Raw genomic sequence first — 18,266 nt, forward strand, 5'->3', positions numbered from 1 at the left:
TCCTTCCCTTGCTTTTGTCCCTCCCCTCCTCTCCTCTTCCCTCCCCTCTCCTACCCCCCTCTCCCTTTCCCTTCCCTCCCCTCCTTCCCTTTCTTTCTTTCCTTTCCTACCTTCCCTTTCTTACCTCTCTTTCTCCCCTTGGTTTCCTCTCCCCTCGGCTTCCCCTCCTCTCCCCTCCCCTTCTGTCCTCTCTCCTATCCTCTTTTTGTTTTTATTTGAGAGGGTCTTGCTCTGTTGCTCAGGGTAGAATACAGCAGTTCAATCGTAGCTCACTATAACCTCAAACCTCCTAGGCTCAAACCATCCTCCTGCCTCAGCCTCCTGAGTAACTGGGACTACATGCTTGTAGCACCAAACCCAGCTAATTTTTTTATTTTTTGTAGAGATGGGGTCTCAATATGTTGCCCAGGCTGCTCTCAAACTCCTGGCCTTAAGTGATCCTCCAGCCTCAGCCTCCCAAAGTGCTGTTTTCTTTTAATAAGGAATTAATAAACTTTTTCAAAGTGGTTGTACCATTTTACGGTTTTCACTAGCAATGTTGAGGGCTGTTTGCTCTACATCCCCTTTAATTCTTAGTTGTATCAGTTTTTAAAATTTAGCCAGTCTAATAGGTACATAGTGGTATCTCATTGTGGTCTGAATTTGTATTTCTCTAATGACTGTGATGTTGAACACCTTTTCCTATACCTATTAATCACTCATTTGTCTTTATTGATAAAATATCTTTCTTTTTTTTTTTTTTTTGAGATGGAATGTTACTCTTGTTGCCCACACTGGAGTACAATGGTGCAATCTTGGCTCCCTGCAGCCTCCATCTGCTGGGTTCAAGCGATTCTCCTGCCTCAGCCTCCCGAATAGTTGGGATTACAGGCACCCGCGAGCATGCCCAGCTAATTTTTGTATTTTTAGTAGAGATGGGATTTCATCATGTTGGCCAGGCTGCTCTTGAACTCCTAACCTCAGGTGATCCACCCACCTTGGCCTCCCAAAGTGCTGGGATTACAGGCTTGAGCCACCGCGCCCGGCTGGTAAAATATCTTTGCCTATTTTTAAATTGGATTGTCAGTCTTTGATTTATTGTATTATTAAAGTTCTGTATATATTCTGGATATATTGTCAGATCCATGTATTGAGAATATTTTCTCCCATAATGTAGTTTGCCTTTCATGTTATTTTATAGTATCTTTGGAAGAGCAGTCTTTGATTTATTATTGTTTTATTTTATTGACGCAGAGTCTTGCTCTGTCACCCAGGCTGGAGTGTTGGTGGCATGAACATGGCTCACTGCAGCCCTGACCTTCTGGGCTCAATTGATCCTCCTGCCTCAGCCTCTTGCATGCTGGGACCACAGGTGCATGCCACCATGCCTAGCTAATTTTTTGTAGAACTGGGGTCTCACTTTGTTGTCCAGGCTGGTCTTGAACTTCTGGGCTCAAGTGATGCTTCTGCCTCAGCCTCTCAAAGTGCTGGGATCACAGCTGTGAGCCACTGTACCTGGCCCATTTTTTAATTTTAATGTGTCCAATTTATCAATTCTTTTCATTTATGGTTTGTGCTTTTTGTATCCTAAGAACTCTTGGCCTGTCTCTACATGATTACAGTTTTTCCTTTGCTTTCTTATTGAATATTTATAGTTTCAGCTTTTGTAATGGCTATATGATCCATTTCTAGTTAATATTTGGTATGAGAAAGTTAGGGGTAGAGAGCTATTTTTTAAAAAATGCATATATCTGGTGGGGCACAGTGGCTCATGCCTGTAATCCCCGCACTTTGGGAGACTGAGGCAGGCGGATCATTAGGTCAGGAGATCAAGACCATCCTGGCCAACATGGTGAAACCCCGTCTCTACTAAAAATACAAAAACTAGCTGGGCATGGTGGTGTGTGCTTGTAATCTCAGCTACTTGGGAGGCTGAGACAAGAGATTTGCCTGAACCAGGGAGTCAGAGGTTGCAGTGAGCTGAGATTATACCACTGCACTCTGGCCTGGTGACAGAGCGAGACTCCGTCTCAAAATAAATAAATAAAATAAATAAATAAATACAAATACATATATCTCATTATTCCAGTCCAGAACTATTTGTTGAAAAGACTGTCCCTTTTTTTTTGTACCATTGTCAAATATTGTTTGACAATATTTATGTGTGGTTTAATAGACTGAATATTTGTGCTCTTCCCTCTGTCCCCTGCCTCCCCAAATTCACATGCTGAAATCCTAACTCTCAGTATGATGTTGTTAAGAAGTAGGGCCTATGGGAGGTAATTAGGTCATGAAAGTGGAGCCCTTATGAATGAGATTAGTGCCTTTATAAAAAGAGACCCCAGAGAACTCTTATTTTCTGCCATGTGAGGATACAATGAGAAGACAGACATCTGTGAACCCAGAAGAGAGGCCTCACTAGAACCCAGTGATGCCAGCACTCTGATCTTGGACTTCCAGCCTGCAGAACTGTGAGAAATAAATTGCTGTGTTTATAAGCCACCCAGTCTATGATACTTTGTTATAGCAGCCTAAGCTCATGAGACATATGGATCTAAATCTGGACTATATTCTGTTCCATTGATCTATGCTTCTGTCCTCATGCCAATACCAGATTTTATTTTTCTGTTTTGAGATGGTGTCTCGCTCTGTTGCCCAGGCGGGAGTGCAGTGGCGCAATCCTAGTTCACTGCAACCTCCGCCTCCCGGGTTCAATCAATTCTCCTGCCTCAGCTTCCTGAGTAGCTGAGATTACAGGCGCCCGCCACCACACCCGGCTAATTTTTTGTATTTTTAGTAGAGACGAGCTTTCACTATGTTGGCCAGGCTGGTCTCGAACTCCTGACCTTGTGATCTGCCTGCCTTGGCCTCCCAAAGTGCCGAGATTACAGGTGTGAGCCACCACGCCCAGCCACCAGTTTTGATTACTGTAGTTTTATAGTAAGTCTGGAAGTTTGGTAGCTTAAGGCTTTCAATTTTGTTTTTTCTTTTTCAAAATTGTTTTGGTGGTCTAGGTCCTTTGTATTTCCATATGATTTTAAAATAAGCTTGCTTGGTTTTTGTTGTCTGTTTGTTTACCAAAAAAGCCTGCAGAGATTTTGTTCAGAATTGAATTGAATCTTCAGTTAAATCTATGACAAAGGATGTGATCTTCACTAGGAAAGCAGTCAGGTATTACACACTCTGCATTGTCCTTCCTTGAATTCAAGTAAGATCTGGTAGATTTCTTTCTTTTTTTCTGAGATGGAGTCTTGCTCTGCCGCCAGGCTGGAGTGCAGTGGCGTGATCTTGGCTCACTGCAACCTCCGCCTCCCAAGTTCAAGCTATTCTCCTGCCTCAGCCTCCCGAGCAACTGGGACTACAGTTACAGTTGCATGCCACCATGCCCAGCTGATTTTTGTATTTTTAGTAGAGACGAGATTTCACTATGTTGGCCAGGATTGTCTTGATCTCTTGACCTCATGGTCCACCTGCCTCAGCCTCCCAAAGTGCTGGGATTACAGGTGTGAGCCACTGCGCTCGGCCAGGTAGATCATTTTTATGTCTACCACGGTAATGGTGGTTGATAGTATTCAGATTTTCTGTATTCTTACTGGGTTTTCTTTTTTGTTGTTATTTTATTAATTACTGAGAAAGGTAGGGTAAAAATCTTTAATTATGACTGCATTTACGTGTTTTCCCCTTTAGTTATGTTAGTTTTTGCGTTATGTATTTTGAAGGTATGTTATTTGGCACATATATATTTAAAATGATTATATTTTCTAATGTATTGACGCTTTTATCATGATGAAATGTCCTTCTTTGATTCCAAAATAAATCTTATGTAACCCATTTTGACTGATATTAATAAAGTTTCTTTATTTTTTTTTAGTTATTTTCTCATGATGTGTCTTTTTTTGTCCTTTTACTTTTAACTTATATATGTCTTAATATTTAAAGTGAGTCTCCAGGAGTAATACTGGATTGCTTTAGGGAAAATATAGGGATTTTGAATTAGTATCATTGGGGGAAGCTGGGTGAGGGGTACATGTGAACTCTTGTACTATTTTTTAAACTATATGAGTCTAAAATTATTTTAAGTCTTCATAATTGCTTGTTGCTGCATTTTTAAGATAGCTTGCTTGAAATTCTTTTCTGACCATTGCAACAACTGTGTCATCTCCGCATTGTTGTCTGTTGGTTGTCCTTACTCGTGCAAGCTGAGGCCTTTTTTCTTTGTTGGTATAATAAATATACTTACTTTGGATTGTTTCCTGAACTTTTTGCATATTATATTGTGAGACTCTTTCCTATTTAAATCTTCTATGTTAATGGACAGCCACTGGGGAGGGAGGAAATGTACTGCTTCCTTGCAAACATTTGCCTTCTATAGGGCAGCAATGGTCAGCAGGGCTCTGTCCCACAGTTTCTGTGGCTCTAACCCCTAGTGGGAGGGGGAAGGGCCACCACCTCTGCTCTCATTGGTTGGCGATGAGGATGGTCAGTTAGTTCTTTCTTGCTGATTACACAGTAACCAGTTGAAAAGATTTTGTTCTGAAATACTCTTGCCTTCTCAGGCCTTTGGTTAGAGAAAGTATGTTTTTCTTGGGGCTTTTGTTGTTGTTGTTGTTCTATGCCTTTGAGCAGTTTCAGGTTGTGGGCTGCTGAAGCACCCAAAGTAGGTTACATCTGTAGCAAAAAAAATCTCTAGGGAATTCACTGCTGAGTCATCCCTCAAGATCTGATGTCTCTAGCCAATTTACCTTATTTTCTTCACCTTTCAGAGTCAGTAGTTGCTTTTTGTTTCCAATTCAAGGTTTTCGGTTGTAATTAGCAGAAAGAATAAGGTGGAGTGTGCTTATTCCATCTTGTCTGGAACAAGAAGTCTCTTGGTTAGTTTGTTTTTCTTTTTTTTATTTATTCTTTTTGGTGGCAGGTGGAGGAGAGACCTGCAGGCCCTCTCCCTTCTCCCTCTCGGTGTTTTTTAATAGACTAGTTTTCATATGTTTTTATCTTATTTATTTGCCCCTTTTTTTTTGTTTTTCAGGCAAATGAAGATAAAACAATGTCCACCAACCTAAAATACCTTTCCCTGGGAATTTTGGTCTTTCAGACTACCAGTTTGGTTCTAACAATGCGTTATTCTAGAACTTTAAAAGAAGAAGGACCTCGTTATCTATCTTCAACAGCAGTGGTTGTTGCTGAACTTTTGAAGATAATGGCCTGCATTTTATTAGTCTACAAAGAGAGCAGTAGGTATCTAGGTTTTTTGTTTTTAATCAATGCAGTTTATTTAGTTTGCATATATATATTGGTAACTACACATTTGCACTCTTGCATTGTGGAATGGCCTAGTATGAAGAACATTTCAATATTTTAAAATTTTTCTTAAGACATTTTAAGTCTAGTAATAAAACCATTTTAATCTGTATCATTCATATCTTCTGGTTAATTCTGTAAATATAAAATAGTTTCTTGCATTTATAATAATTTGAGAGTAAGAGTAAGTTTTATAAATCTGTTACTGTTAGAACTTTAGAAGAATCATAATTTTTTTACTAATGTAAACAACTATTTTATTTGCTTTATTGATTAGTCCAGCAGTGACTAATTTTATATAGGTTTTAAAAACAGTTCTATTGAGATAATTCATGAGCCATATAATTTATGTGTTTAAAGTATATTATTTAATGGTTTTTTGGTATATTTCAATTCTAATTTTTTAGACCTGTGGTAAAGTATATACATATAACAAAATTTGCCATCTTAACTATTTTTAGTGTACACTTCTTTGTCATTACTTTTACAATGTTGTGCAACAATGACCACTATCCATTTCTAAAATGTTTTTAGCACTTTAAACAAAAACTTTGTAACTGTTAAGTAATAATCCCCATTCTCCCTTACTCACAGCCCCTAGTAACCTCTGATTCACTTTCTGGCTCTATGAATTTGCCTATTTTAAATATTTCATGTAAGTAGAATCATACATTTGTCCTTTTAGGTCTGGCACTTAGCAAAATGTTTTCAAGATTTATTCACGTTGTAACATGTGTCAGAACTGTATTCCTTTTTATGGCTGAATAACATTCTATTGTATGGAAATAGCACATTTTGTTGATTCATCCATGTGTTGATGGACACTTAGGTTGTTTACACCTTTTGGCTATTGTGAATAATACTGAAAAGAACAATGAGTAATGCTTCGGTAGATATACAAGTATCTGTTTGAGTCCCTGTTTTCATTCCTTTTGGGTATGTATTTAGGAGTGGAATTGCTGGGTCATATGATAATTCTATGTTTAACTTTTTAAGGAACCATCAAACTGTTTTTCACAGCAACTGGACCATTTTACATCTCCACCAGCAAAGTACAAGGGTTCCTGTTTCTTCACATCTTCACCAGCACTTAATATTTTGTTGTTGTTTTTTTAAATAGCCATTCTAATAGGTGTAAAGTAGTACCTCATTGTGGTTTTGACTTGTGTTTCTCTAATAACTAATGATGATGAATTTTTATGGGTTTTCTTTTGACTTTTGTGTCCATCCTTCCTCCCTCCTTCCCTCCCTCCCTCCCTTCCTTTCTTTCTTTTTGACTGAGTCTCACTATGTTGCCTAGACTGGAGTACAATGGCACGATCTTGGCTCACTGTAACCTCCACCTCCCAGGTTCAAGTGATTCTCATGCCTCAGCCTCCCGAGTAGCTATGATTACAGGGGCGTGCTACCAAACCTTGCTACTTTTTGTATTTTTAGTAGAGACAGGATTTCACCAGGTTGGCCAGGCTGGTCTCGAACTCCTGACCTCAGGTGATCTGCCTACCTCTGCCTCCCAAAGTGCTGGGATTATAGGCATGAGCCACCACACCTGGTCCTTTTTGTGTATTTTCTTTCAAACTACGTCTGACATGACTTGTTAAAAGATTGAATATGTGAAAGTCAGAAGAAAGGAAGAATCCAGTTTGAGGAATAATTGCTAGGTTTTTAGATTAAACTATTGGGTGAATGGGTGCTACAATTAATGATATATAGAAATAGGTTTGGGGGGAAATTAAAGCTGCTTTTTGCATCATTAAGTTTCAGGCAGCTATAAGCATTCCCATTGAGATGTCAAATAGTAGAGTCTATGCATATGGAACTCAAGAATTTGTCAGTTTACATTTTGCTTTGAAGCCAAGGATTGAATGAGATCACCTAGCGTATACTAGAAGAAGAGAAGGCCAAAGACTGAGCTCTGTTGCATTCCCAATATTTAGAGGTTAGATTCCACAGGAGGAATCAGCAAACGAAGATTGAAGGAAAATAAAAGATAAATGGAAACGTAATAGCCAAGCTGAGATAGTAGTGTTTTTGCCGCTAAGGTATAGATGAGCAGAAGTATTCACTGCATTTAACATTGTGGAGCCAAAGATATCTTTGACACAAACAGTTGCATTGTAGAAAGATGTGGTGAAAATGTGGTAAAACCAAATTTCAGTGAACCAAAGCATCTATAGACACACCATACAGAAAAATAGATTCTAAGTGAATTAAAGATAGACATTTAAAAAGCAAAACTTTATGACCTTACTATTGTGAATGATTTCAAACAACATACAAAAGGTACAAATAAGACATAAAAGAAAAAATAGATAATTTAGGGTATATTAAATTGAAAAACATCTGTAAATCAAATCAAGTAAGAAGACAAGTCACAAATTCAGAGAAGATATTTATATCACTTGTAACCACCAATAATTAATATCCAGAATTACAATTACTCCTACAACTCAATCACAGTTAATAGAAACTTAATAGAAAAGGGGGCAAAGGATATACAGGTAATTCGCAGAAGAAGAAACCTGCATGGCAGATACATATATAAAAAGATGCTCAACTTCACTAGCAATCAAGGAAATCAGATTAAAACCACAGGACACAATTTCACTGCCCTCAAATTGGCAAAAATAGAAAGTCTTAATACCAGGAATTGGTGATTATTTAAAAATTGAATTTAAAATTAAAAAATAATCAGGTTCAGTGCACACCTATAGTCCCAGTTACTTGGGAGGCTGAGGCAGGAGGATTGCTTAAGTTCAGGAGTTGGGATCTAGCCTGGATAACACAGCAAGACTCCCATCTCAAAAAATAAAATAACATAAAATTAAGGTAATATTTTAGTTTTCTTTTCTGGTAAAACTAAGAAGAAAACTTTTTGGTAACTTTTATCTTAGTTAAGAATTGTTCAATTATTATTTTGGGGTGAGGAGAGGGTGAGTACCAGGTAGTAATTTTAAAGTTTTTTTTTATTTCAAAAAACTTTTCATAATCAAACTTTTCCTATTTTATATTGAGAGAAAAATTTGTCTAAAGTGTCATTATTGGTAAATAATTCTAGGGTTCCTTAGAATTAGAATAATTAGAATAATTCTAGGCACCTTAGAACCCTAATTCTAGGGTTCCTTAGAATTTCTCATTTTTTTGAGGAGTTTATGTATGTATCTCTAAAAGATCTTTGGCCATTTTTCGTGACTGATACCATAAAATTGGCCAGTTCAAAGTTCATATTCAATCCCTTTCTCCCTTTCTTGGCTCTAACGTGGAGGAAATAAAGGAAACGACTTCCCAGCTTCCTTGCAGCTATGGATAGTTATGCAACACAATTCTGTTCAATGAGAACCAAGAAGATCCCTGCTAAGCTGCTGTTTCCTCTCCTTTTTTTTTTTTTTTTTTGCTGCCTGAAACAAGAATGAGAGATGCAGCAGTACTTTGATGACTTTATTGCAATAATCATGTATACAACAGATGAAAAGCATGAAGATTAAAAAGCCAAAATATATACAGTTATATAAGTTTTATATATAGTTTTATATATATACACATATGTGTGTGTGTGTGTGTGTGTGTGTATATATATATGGATCTTCGAATAATGCTTAGTTGATATTATCACATACCAGGAACATTTTGGTTTCCAAAAATTGGACATATATTACGATCTTTTAGGAATTTTTTTATCAAGGTTATATCACAGAAATTTTTAAAACCTGTTATTCTACTCTAGTACAGTTGTTTTGTTTTTCTGCTATGCCTTTTTTGTAAGTGTACCTCTCTTGGACATAATTTTAATAATTTGCCATATGAAGAGACACAGGCTTAATTTGTAGCAGCATTGTATTAACAGGAAAGAGATAATCCTGCTCTCTCTTTGATAATCCACCTGAACCTAGAATATTCATTTCAGCCTGTTTATCGCCAGAATGGGCTGCAGTGGTTAGAGGATTTCCAACACAGATACTGGAAGGTCTTTAAAAGATAATGCTGTATGAGAGATTCATGGAACCAAGAAAGAGTTGGTTCCTCATAACTCCGAAATCCTCTGACCCCAGCTTTCTCTTTTTTTCCTTTCCTGGTTGATGGCACCTAGACCCATTAGTGGCACCACGTTGAGTTTTCTTCAGTCTCAATGTCGCAGTCAGGGTGGGAGAAGTGGAAGAACAAGCCTTCTTCCAGACCACTGGTTGGCAGCCTGTGCTAGAGCTCATCTGGTTTGTTTTTAAGCCAGTGACAGTCACTTTTTTTTTTTTTTTTTTTTTTGAGATGGGGATCTTGTTCTTTTGCTCAGGCTGAAGTGCAGTTATGCAATCATAGCTCACTGCTACTTCAAATTCCTGGGCTCAATTGATCCTCCTGCCTCAGCCTCCTGGATAGCTGGGACTACAGGTGCATGCCACAACACCCAGCTAATTAAAAACTTTTTTTATTTATTATTATTATTTTTTTAAGAGACAGGTTCTCATTATGTTGATCAAGCTGGTCTTGAACTCCTGGCCTCAAGCAGTCCTCTCACTTTGACTCCCAAGATGCTGGCTAATTACAGACATGAGCCACTGTGCCCAGCCTGACAGTCACTTTTAGGAGTGGGTTCATTTGCTTCCAGGATCCACCTTCCCACTTTTCTTAGAGTCCTTTGTCCACCCCAGGATCTTTTCCCCTCCTTTCACAGCTAGACACTGTGGCACCCTTTGCAACTTGCTTGATGCAGGGTTGCCACAAACTTTCAATTTGGAAGAAAATGCAGTATTTGAAAAATGTAATAAAATGAAGCATAATTAAACGAGGTGTACTTACAGAGAGTGCGCCTGGGTCCCTGAGTCTCTATAAAAGCTTTGGATCTGGACTCATCCTATGTTAGACAAATCCCTATGGGTTGAACTAGTGTTAGTTGGGTTTTCTGTTGTTTGCAACCAAACCCGTTCCCTAACTGATTTACCTTCTTTTTATGAATAAAATCTTCACAATTACTAATTGGCGTGAATTGCTGATGATAAACAAAATGCACAAGATACAAGTTTTTATAACATTGCTATAATAAGAATACTTGGTTGACAAATTAAAACTTTGAGCTTTTGGCTGTCAGAAATAAGTGTTTGTATGTGTTTGTATATTATATATATGTAGATATATATAAGATAAATTTGATTATATATCAGAATAAAAGAATATAAGGTTTCTTAATACATTATAATATTTAACATTTAAAAAATCAGCATCATAAAGATATATTTTAGTCCTAAAAGTATCTTGACATGTAGCTCAATTTTCTTTTTCTATAGGTGAGAAAATTGAGATCTTCAGAGCAGATATGTAACTTATTCAGAGTTACTTAATTACTGATTTTTCTCATATTATTTTCTAGAATGTAGTCTAAGAGCACTGAATCGAGTACTACATGATGAAATTCTTAATAAACCTATGGAAACACTTAAACTTGCTATTCCATCAGGGATCTATACTCTTCAGAATAATTTACTGTATGTGGCACTATCAAATCTAGATGCAGCTACTTATCAGGTACTTAAAATACATTTCTTTCTTTTTTAAAAAAACTTTTTTTCTTATACATAATAATTGTATATATTTATGGGGTACATGTGATATTTTGATACATGCATCCAACGTGTAATGATCAAATCAGGGTATTTAGGATATTCATCTCTGCAAACATTTATCATTTCTTTGTGTTGGGAACATTTCAGATCTTCTCTTCTAGTTATTTTGAAATTTTGAGTAAATTATTGTTAACCGTAGTCCCCTTCCTCTGCTAACACTAGAACTTATTCCTTCTATCTAACTCAATTTTTGTACCCAATAACCAATCTCTCTTTATTCCTCCCCCTGCCCTTGTATCTTTCCCATCCTCTGGTAGCTATCATTCTACTCTCTATCTCCATGAGACCCCCACATTTTTTTTCCTTTTTTTTCTTTTTAGCTCCCACATGTGAGTGAAAATATGATATTTGTCTTTCTGTGCCTGGGTTGTTTCACTTAACATAATGACCTCCAGTTGCATCCTTGTTGCAAATGACAGGATCTCATTCTTGTTATATCTGAGTAGTATTTCTTTATGCATTTATCCATTGATGGACACTTAGGTTGAGTTCATGTCTTAGCTATTGTGAACAATGCTGCAATAAATATAGGGCTAGAGGTATCCCTTTGATATACTGATTTCCTTTCCTTTGGATAAATACTCAGTAGTGGGATTGCTGGATTGTCTGGTAGTTCTGTTTTAAGTTTTTTGAGAATGCTTTGTACTGTTTTCCATAGAGGCTGTACTAATTTACATTCTCAGCAGCAGTGTACAAGAGCTCCTTTTTCTCCACATACTCACCAGCACTGGTTATTTTTTGTCTTTTTGATAATAGTTATTCTAACGGGGGGTAGGATGATATGTCGCTGTGGTCTTGATTTGCATTTCCCTGATGACTAGTGATGTTGAGCATTTTTTCATATACCTGTTGACTACTTGTATGTCTTCTTTTGAGAAATGATTATTGAGGTCCTTTGCTCACTTTTTAATGGGATTATTTGTTCTTATGCTCTGGAGTTCTTTATATATTATGGATATTAGTTTCTTGTCAGAAGATTAGTGCAAATATTTTCTCCCATTCTACAGATTGTCTCTTTATTGTTTTCTTTGCTTTGCAGAAGTTTTTTAGTTTAATATAGTTCCATTATTCTATTTTTGTTTTCATTGCCTGTGCTTTTTTTCTTATGTATTTATTTGTATATTTTTAAAAATATGGAACAGTTCATGAATTTGTTTGTCATCCTTATGCAGGGGCCATGTTAATCTAATCTGTATGATTCCAGTTTTAGTATATGTGCTGCTGAAGCAAGCACTGCCTGTGCTTTTGAAATAACAGCCATAAAATCTGCCCTGACCAATGTCCTGAAACATTTCTCCTCTGTTTTCTTCTAGTAGTCGTTTTATAGTTTTCAGTCTTATGTTTAAGTCTTTAATTCATTTTGAGTTGTTTTTTTAATATGGTGAGAGATGGGATCTAGTGTTCTTTTTCTTCATATTCATATCCAATTTTCTCAGCGTCATTTATTGAAGAGGATATCCTTTTTCTGTTGTATGCTCCTGGCACCTTCATCAGAAATCAGTTGGCTGTAAACTTGTAAATGTATTTTGGGATTCTCTATTTTGTTCCATTGGTCTTTGTGCCTGTTATTAAACAAATTCCATAGTCTTGTATACTATAGCCTTGTAGTATATTTTGAAGTCATAGTGTGATGCCTCTAGCTTTGTTCTTTTTGCTCAGGGTTGCTTTGGCTATTATTCAGGGTCTTTGTGGTTCCATGTGAATTTTAGGATTGTTTTTTTCTGTTTCTTTGAAGAGTATCATTGGTATTTTTATGGGGATTGTCCTGAATCCATAGATCGTTTTTGGTAATACGGTGATTTTAACAATATTCTTTTAATCCACAAGCATGGGATATCTTCCTATTTGTGTCCTCTTCCATTTCTTTCATCCGTGTTTTGTAGTTTTTCTTGTAGAGCTCTTTTACTTCCTTGGTTAAATTTATTCCTATAATTTTTTTTTGGGGGGTAGCTATTGGAAATAAGGTTGCTTTCTTTATTTCTTTTCAGTTAGCTTGTTATTGGTTTATAGAAATGCTACTGATTTTCGTATGTTGATTTTGTATCCTGAAACAATTGAATTTGTTTATCAGCTCTTTAAGAGTTTTTTAATGGAATCTTTAGGGTCCTCTGTATATAAGATCATGTCATTTGCAAAGAGGGACAATTTGACTTCCTCTTTTCCAGTTTGGATGCCTTTTATTTCTCTCTTTTGCCCTATTTTGTTCCAGTTTTTAAAGGAAAGCCTTCCAGCTTTTCCCCATTCAGTATGATACTAGTTGTGTGTTTGTCATATATGGCCTTTATTATGTTGAGATATGTTCCTAGGAATATTTTAAATTTTATCAAATGCTTTTTCTGCATCTATTGAGATGATCATAAGGTTTTTATTCTTTATTCTGTTGATGTGATGTATTACATTTATTGATTTTGCATATATGTTAAACCATCTTTGCATCCTTGGGATAAATCCTGCTTGATTATGGTAAACAATCTTTTTTATGTGCTCTTGGAATCGATTTGCTAGTATTAATATTTAGTTCAGGATTTTTGGGTTCTCTATTGTTCTATTCAGGAATATTCAGCTGTAGTTTTCTTTTTTGTTGTGTGCTTGTCTGGTTGTGGTATCAGGGTAATGCTGGCCTCACAGGATGAGTTAGGAAGAATTCCCTTCATTTGATTTTTTTGGAATACTTTGAGGAGAATTGGTGTTAGTTCTTCTTTATAAGGTCAGTAGAATTCAGAAGTGAAGTTGTCCAGTCCTGGACTTTCCTTTTCTGGGAGGCTTTTTAAGTGCTGATTGAATCTTGTTACTTGTTATTGGTCTGTTTAGGTTTTTAATTTCTTCTTTGTTCAATCTTGGTAGGTTGTATGAGTCTAGGAATCGATCTATGTCTTGTAGGTTTTTCAGTTTGCTAGTATGTAGTTGTTCATTATAGTCTCTAATGATCATTTGTATTTCTGTGGTATCGTCTGTACTGTCTCCTTTTTTGTTTATGATTTTATTTGGGTCTTCCCTCTTTTTTTCTTGGTTAGTTTGTAGTTTATTGATTTTACTTATTTTTTCACAAAACCAATTTTTCTTTTATTTCATCCTTCGTATTTTTGTTTAGTATCTATTTCATTTAGTTCTGTTCTGATCTTTTGTTGTTGTTGTTTGTTTGAGACAGTCTCACTTTGTTGTCCACACTGGAGTGCCGTGGCGCAGTCTTAGCTTACTGCAGCCTCAACCTCCTGGGCTCAAGAAATCCTCCTCCCACCTCAGCCTCCTGAATAGCTGAGAATATAGGTGTGTGCTACCATGCCTGGTTAATTTTTTTTTTGGTAGAGACAGGGTCTTATTATGTTGCCCAGGTTGGTCTTGAACTTCTGGCCTCCAGTGATCCGCCTGGCCTCCCAAGGTGCTGGGATTTTAGCTATGAGCCACTGTGCCTGGCCTGCCCATCTTTATTATTTCTTTCCTTCTTTTAGTTTTGGGTTTGGTTTGTTCTTGCTTTTCTAGCTTCTCGAGGTACATTAGGTTGTTTATGTGAATCTTTCTAATTTGTTGATGTAGGCATTTATTGCTGTAAATTTCCCTTTTGTCACTGCTTTTACTGTATCTCATAGGTTTTGGTATGTTGTGTTCCAATTTATATTTGTTTTTAAGAAATTTTTCTAGACTGGGCACAGTGGCTCATACTTGTGATCCCAGCACATCAGGAGGCCAAGGCGGGTGGATCACCTGAGATCAGGAGTTTGAGACCAGCCTGGCCAACATGGTAAAACACTGTCTCTACTAAAAATACAAAAATTAGCCAGGCATGGTGGCCATTGCACTCAATGGCGTGGGCAACAAGTTTGAAACTCCATCTAAAAAAAAAAAGAAAAGGAAAAAAAGAAAATTTTCTGTTTTGGTCTGAGAAGATACTTGATATGACTTCAACTTTTAAAAATTTGTTGAGATTTGTGGCCTAATATATATTTTATTCTGGAGAATGCTGCATGTGCCGATGAGAAGCATGTGCATTCTGCAACTGTTAGATGAAGTGTTTTGTGAATATCTGGGAGTTCCATTAGGTATAAAGTGTAGTTTAAATGCTCTAATTTTTGTTGTTGTTGATTTTCTTTCTAGATGATGTCTGTGCAATACTGAGAGTGAGATTGTGAAGTCCCCAGTTGTTACTGTATTGGAGTCTCTCTCTCTCTTTAGAGCTACCAATATTTGCTTAATATATCTAGGTGCTGCAGTGTTGAGTGTATATATATTTAGAATTGCTCTACAGTCTTGTTGAGTTGATCCCTTTATCATTATATAATTACCTCTTTGTCTGTTTCTACCGTTTTTGACCTAAAGTCTATTTTACATAGGTATAGCTATTTCTGCTCATTTTTTGTTTCTGTTTGCAGGGAATATCCCTCTACCCCTTTACTTTTAGTTTATGTTTGTCTTTACAGGTGAACTGCATTTCTTGTAGGTAGTGTGTAGTTAACTTATGGTTTTTTAAGTCCATTTTGCCAGTCCATATCTTTTATGTGGGAAATTTATTTACATTCACAGTTATTATTGATACATGGAGATTATTCCTATCATTTTGTCAGTTGTTTTCTTGTTGGTTTTCTGTAGTGTTAATGTTTGACTTCTTTATCTTTGTTATTTGTGTATCTGGTTTTCCAGTGAGTTTTATACTTTCATGTGTTTTTATCATGGTAGATACTGACTTTCAAGTGCAGGACTCCTGTAAGCACTTTCTTTGTTTGTTTTTGAGACAAGATCTGGCTCTATCACCCAAGCTAGAGTGCAGGGGCACAGTCTCGGCGCACTGCAACTTCTGCTTCCCAGGCTCAAGCCATCTTCCCTCAGCCTCCCAAGTAGCTGGGACTACCGGTGCACACCACCATGCCCGGCTAACTTTCGTATTTTTTTAGAGACGAGGTTTCATCATGTTTCCCAGTCTGGTCTCAAACTCCTGAGCTTAAGAGATCTGCCTGCCTCGGCCTCCCGAAGTGTTGGGATTACAGGCACCTGGCCTAAGCATTTCTTTTTCTTTTTTCTTTTCTTTTCTTTCTTTCTTTTTTTTTTTTTTTTGAGACAGAGTCTCGCTTTGTCGCCCAGGCTGGAGTGCAGTAGCATGATCTTGGCTCACTGCAAGCTCCGCCTCCGGGTTCACGCCATTCTCCTGCCTCAGCCTCCGGAGTAGCTGGGACTACAGGTGCCCGCCACCACGCCTGGCTAATTATTTGTATTTTTAGTAGAGATGGGGTTTCACCATATTAGCCAGGATGTTCTCCATCTCCTGACCTCGTGATCCTCCCGCCTTGGTCTCTCAAAGTGCTGGGATTACAGGCATGAGCCACAGCGCCTGGCCAGCATTTCTTATATGGCTGGTTTAGTGGTGATTAATTTCCTCAGTTTTTCCTTATCTAGGAAAGACTTTATCTTTCATTATATTTTTTAAAATTTATTTACCTGTTTTTTAATTTTAAAAAATTTATTTATATTTATTTTTTATTTTCTAAAAGAGAGATGTCTTGCTATGCTTCCCAGGCTGGAGTGCAGTGGCTGTTCACAGGCACAATTATGGTTCACTACAGTATCAAACTCCTGGGCTCAATTTGTCCTCCTGCCTCATCCTTCCAGGTAGCTAGACCTCAGTCACACTCTACCATGCCTGGCTTTGCATTCTTTTTTTTTTTTGATGTTCTGTTGCCCAGGCTGGAGTGCAGTGGTATGATCTCAGCTCACTATAACCTCTGCCTCCCAGGTTCAAGCGATTCTCCTGCTTCAGCCTCCTGAGTAACTGAGATTACAGGTGCACACCACCACGCCCTGCTAATTTTTGTATTTTTAGTAGAGACTGGGTTTCATCATGTTGGCCAGGCTGGTCTCGAACTCCTGACCTCAAGTGATCCACCTGCCTCGGCCCCCAAAGTGCTGGGATTACAGGCATGAGCCGCTGTGCCCAACTGGTTCTCAGTTTTTTCATTGTCAGTTTAGTATTCAGTTTTCTTGGTCTTCTAACTTATTTACCACTCATCCAAATGATTTCTAGCTTTCAAAATTTTATGTTTTGTCTCTTCTCTTATTCTCCTTGTCTTTGTTGGTTTCCATTTAAAACAAAAGCCTTTAAAAATTCACCTTTTGGTCAGGTGCAGTGGCTTACGCCTGTAATCCTAGCACTCTGGGAGGCAGAGGTGGGAGTATCACTTCAGCTCAGGAGTTCAAGACCAGTCTGGGCCCAGCTTGCATTCATTTTTTAACAATAGTTTCACTGTGTGTGGTATTTTTATTGGGCAGTGTTTTTTTCTTTCAGCATTTTGAGTATATCATCTAATTCTCTCCTGGCCTATAATGTTTGTCTTAAAAAATCTGCTGTTAAGACTGATGAAGATTCCCTTATATGTAACTTGATGCCTGTCTCTTGCTGTTTTTAGGATTCTCTCTTTGTCTTTTGACTTTTGATAGTTTGACTATAATGTACTTTGGTGAAGATCTTTTTGGGTTGACTCTAGGCTTTTTCATTCTTTTTTCTCCTTTTTTTATGTGACTGGCTTATGAAAGTCTTTATTCTGTTTCATCTAGTCTAACACTGAAGCTCTTGATTGGATTTTTTATTTCATTTATTGAATTCTTAAGTTCTATGATTTTTGTGTAGTTCTTCTTTATGATATCTCTTTGTTGAATACTTCATTTAGATGATGAATTGTTCTCCTATTTTGTTTATATTGTCCGCTTATGTTCTCTTGTATCTCACTAAACTTTCTAGATATCATTATGTTGAGTTCTTTCCAGACCTTTCATGTTTTCTTTTCATTGGGATGTGTTACTGGAGAATTATTGTGTCCCTTTGGAGGTGTCATATTTCCTTGCTTTCTCATGTTTCTTGTGTCTTTACATTGATATCTTTGCATCTGGTATAACAATAACTTCTTCCAGTTTTATAGATAGCTTTCATAGGGAAAGACATTTTCCTATATGCATAACGTTGGTTGGGTAGGGTGCTTTGGCTTTGATCCTGGGTGCGTGCAATAATATGTAGTCTCTATATGATTTCTTTGGCTATAATCAACGTCAGTGGGGTCTGTCTGGTTCCTCAGTGGCTTCAACTGAAGTTGTTAGTGGAGGCTGTGACAAGGCTTTGTTGGGGATGGGGATGCCAGGCAGGCTCCAGTGGTGGCAGTGATGGACCAGGTATGCTGGTTCTTGGGTCCCCAGGAGGTATATGCAGATACTAGCAGTGGTAGGTTCAGGTGGCTGGGCCTTGGGCCTCCCAGCAGCTTGTTTTAGTGCTGCTGGAGGCAGCAGTGGGCTGGGCAGGTGGGTGGGTCTTCCAGTTCTTGAGTGGCGTGTGTGGCATTGGCAGTAGCAGGAGCAGCAGTAGGCCAATCTTGGGTCCCCAAGCGGTGTACATGAGTGCCA

The 18,266-nt window shown here is 37.6% G+C and overlaps 1 protein-coding gene across 1 annotated transcript in view; it reads left to right on the top strand.

The window, feature by feature from the left end:
- Window positions 1-18,266, top strand: part of SLC35A3 (solute carrier family 35 member A3) — a 50,987-nt gene that overhangs the window by 14,921 nt on the left and 17,800 nt on the right. Inside the window, exons 2-3 of the mRNA XM_017865137.1 lie at window positions 5,006-5,210; window positions 10,637-10,791. Of these exons, the coding sequence (XP_017720626.1) occupies window positions 5,006-5,210; window positions 10,637-10,791 (360 nt within the window). The remainder of the gene's footprint in view (window positions 1-5,005; window positions 5,211-10,636; window positions 10,792-18,266) is intronic.

Source organism: Rhinopithecus bieti, unplaced genomic scaffold, assembly GCF_001698545.2.
Source record: "Rhinopithecus bieti isolate Rb0 unplaced genomic scaffold, ASM169854v2 scaffold_78620, whole genome shotgun sequence".
NCBI classification, from domain to species: Eukaryota; Metazoa; Chordata; class Mammalia; order Primates; family Cercopithecidae; genus Rhinopithecus; species Rhinopithecus bieti.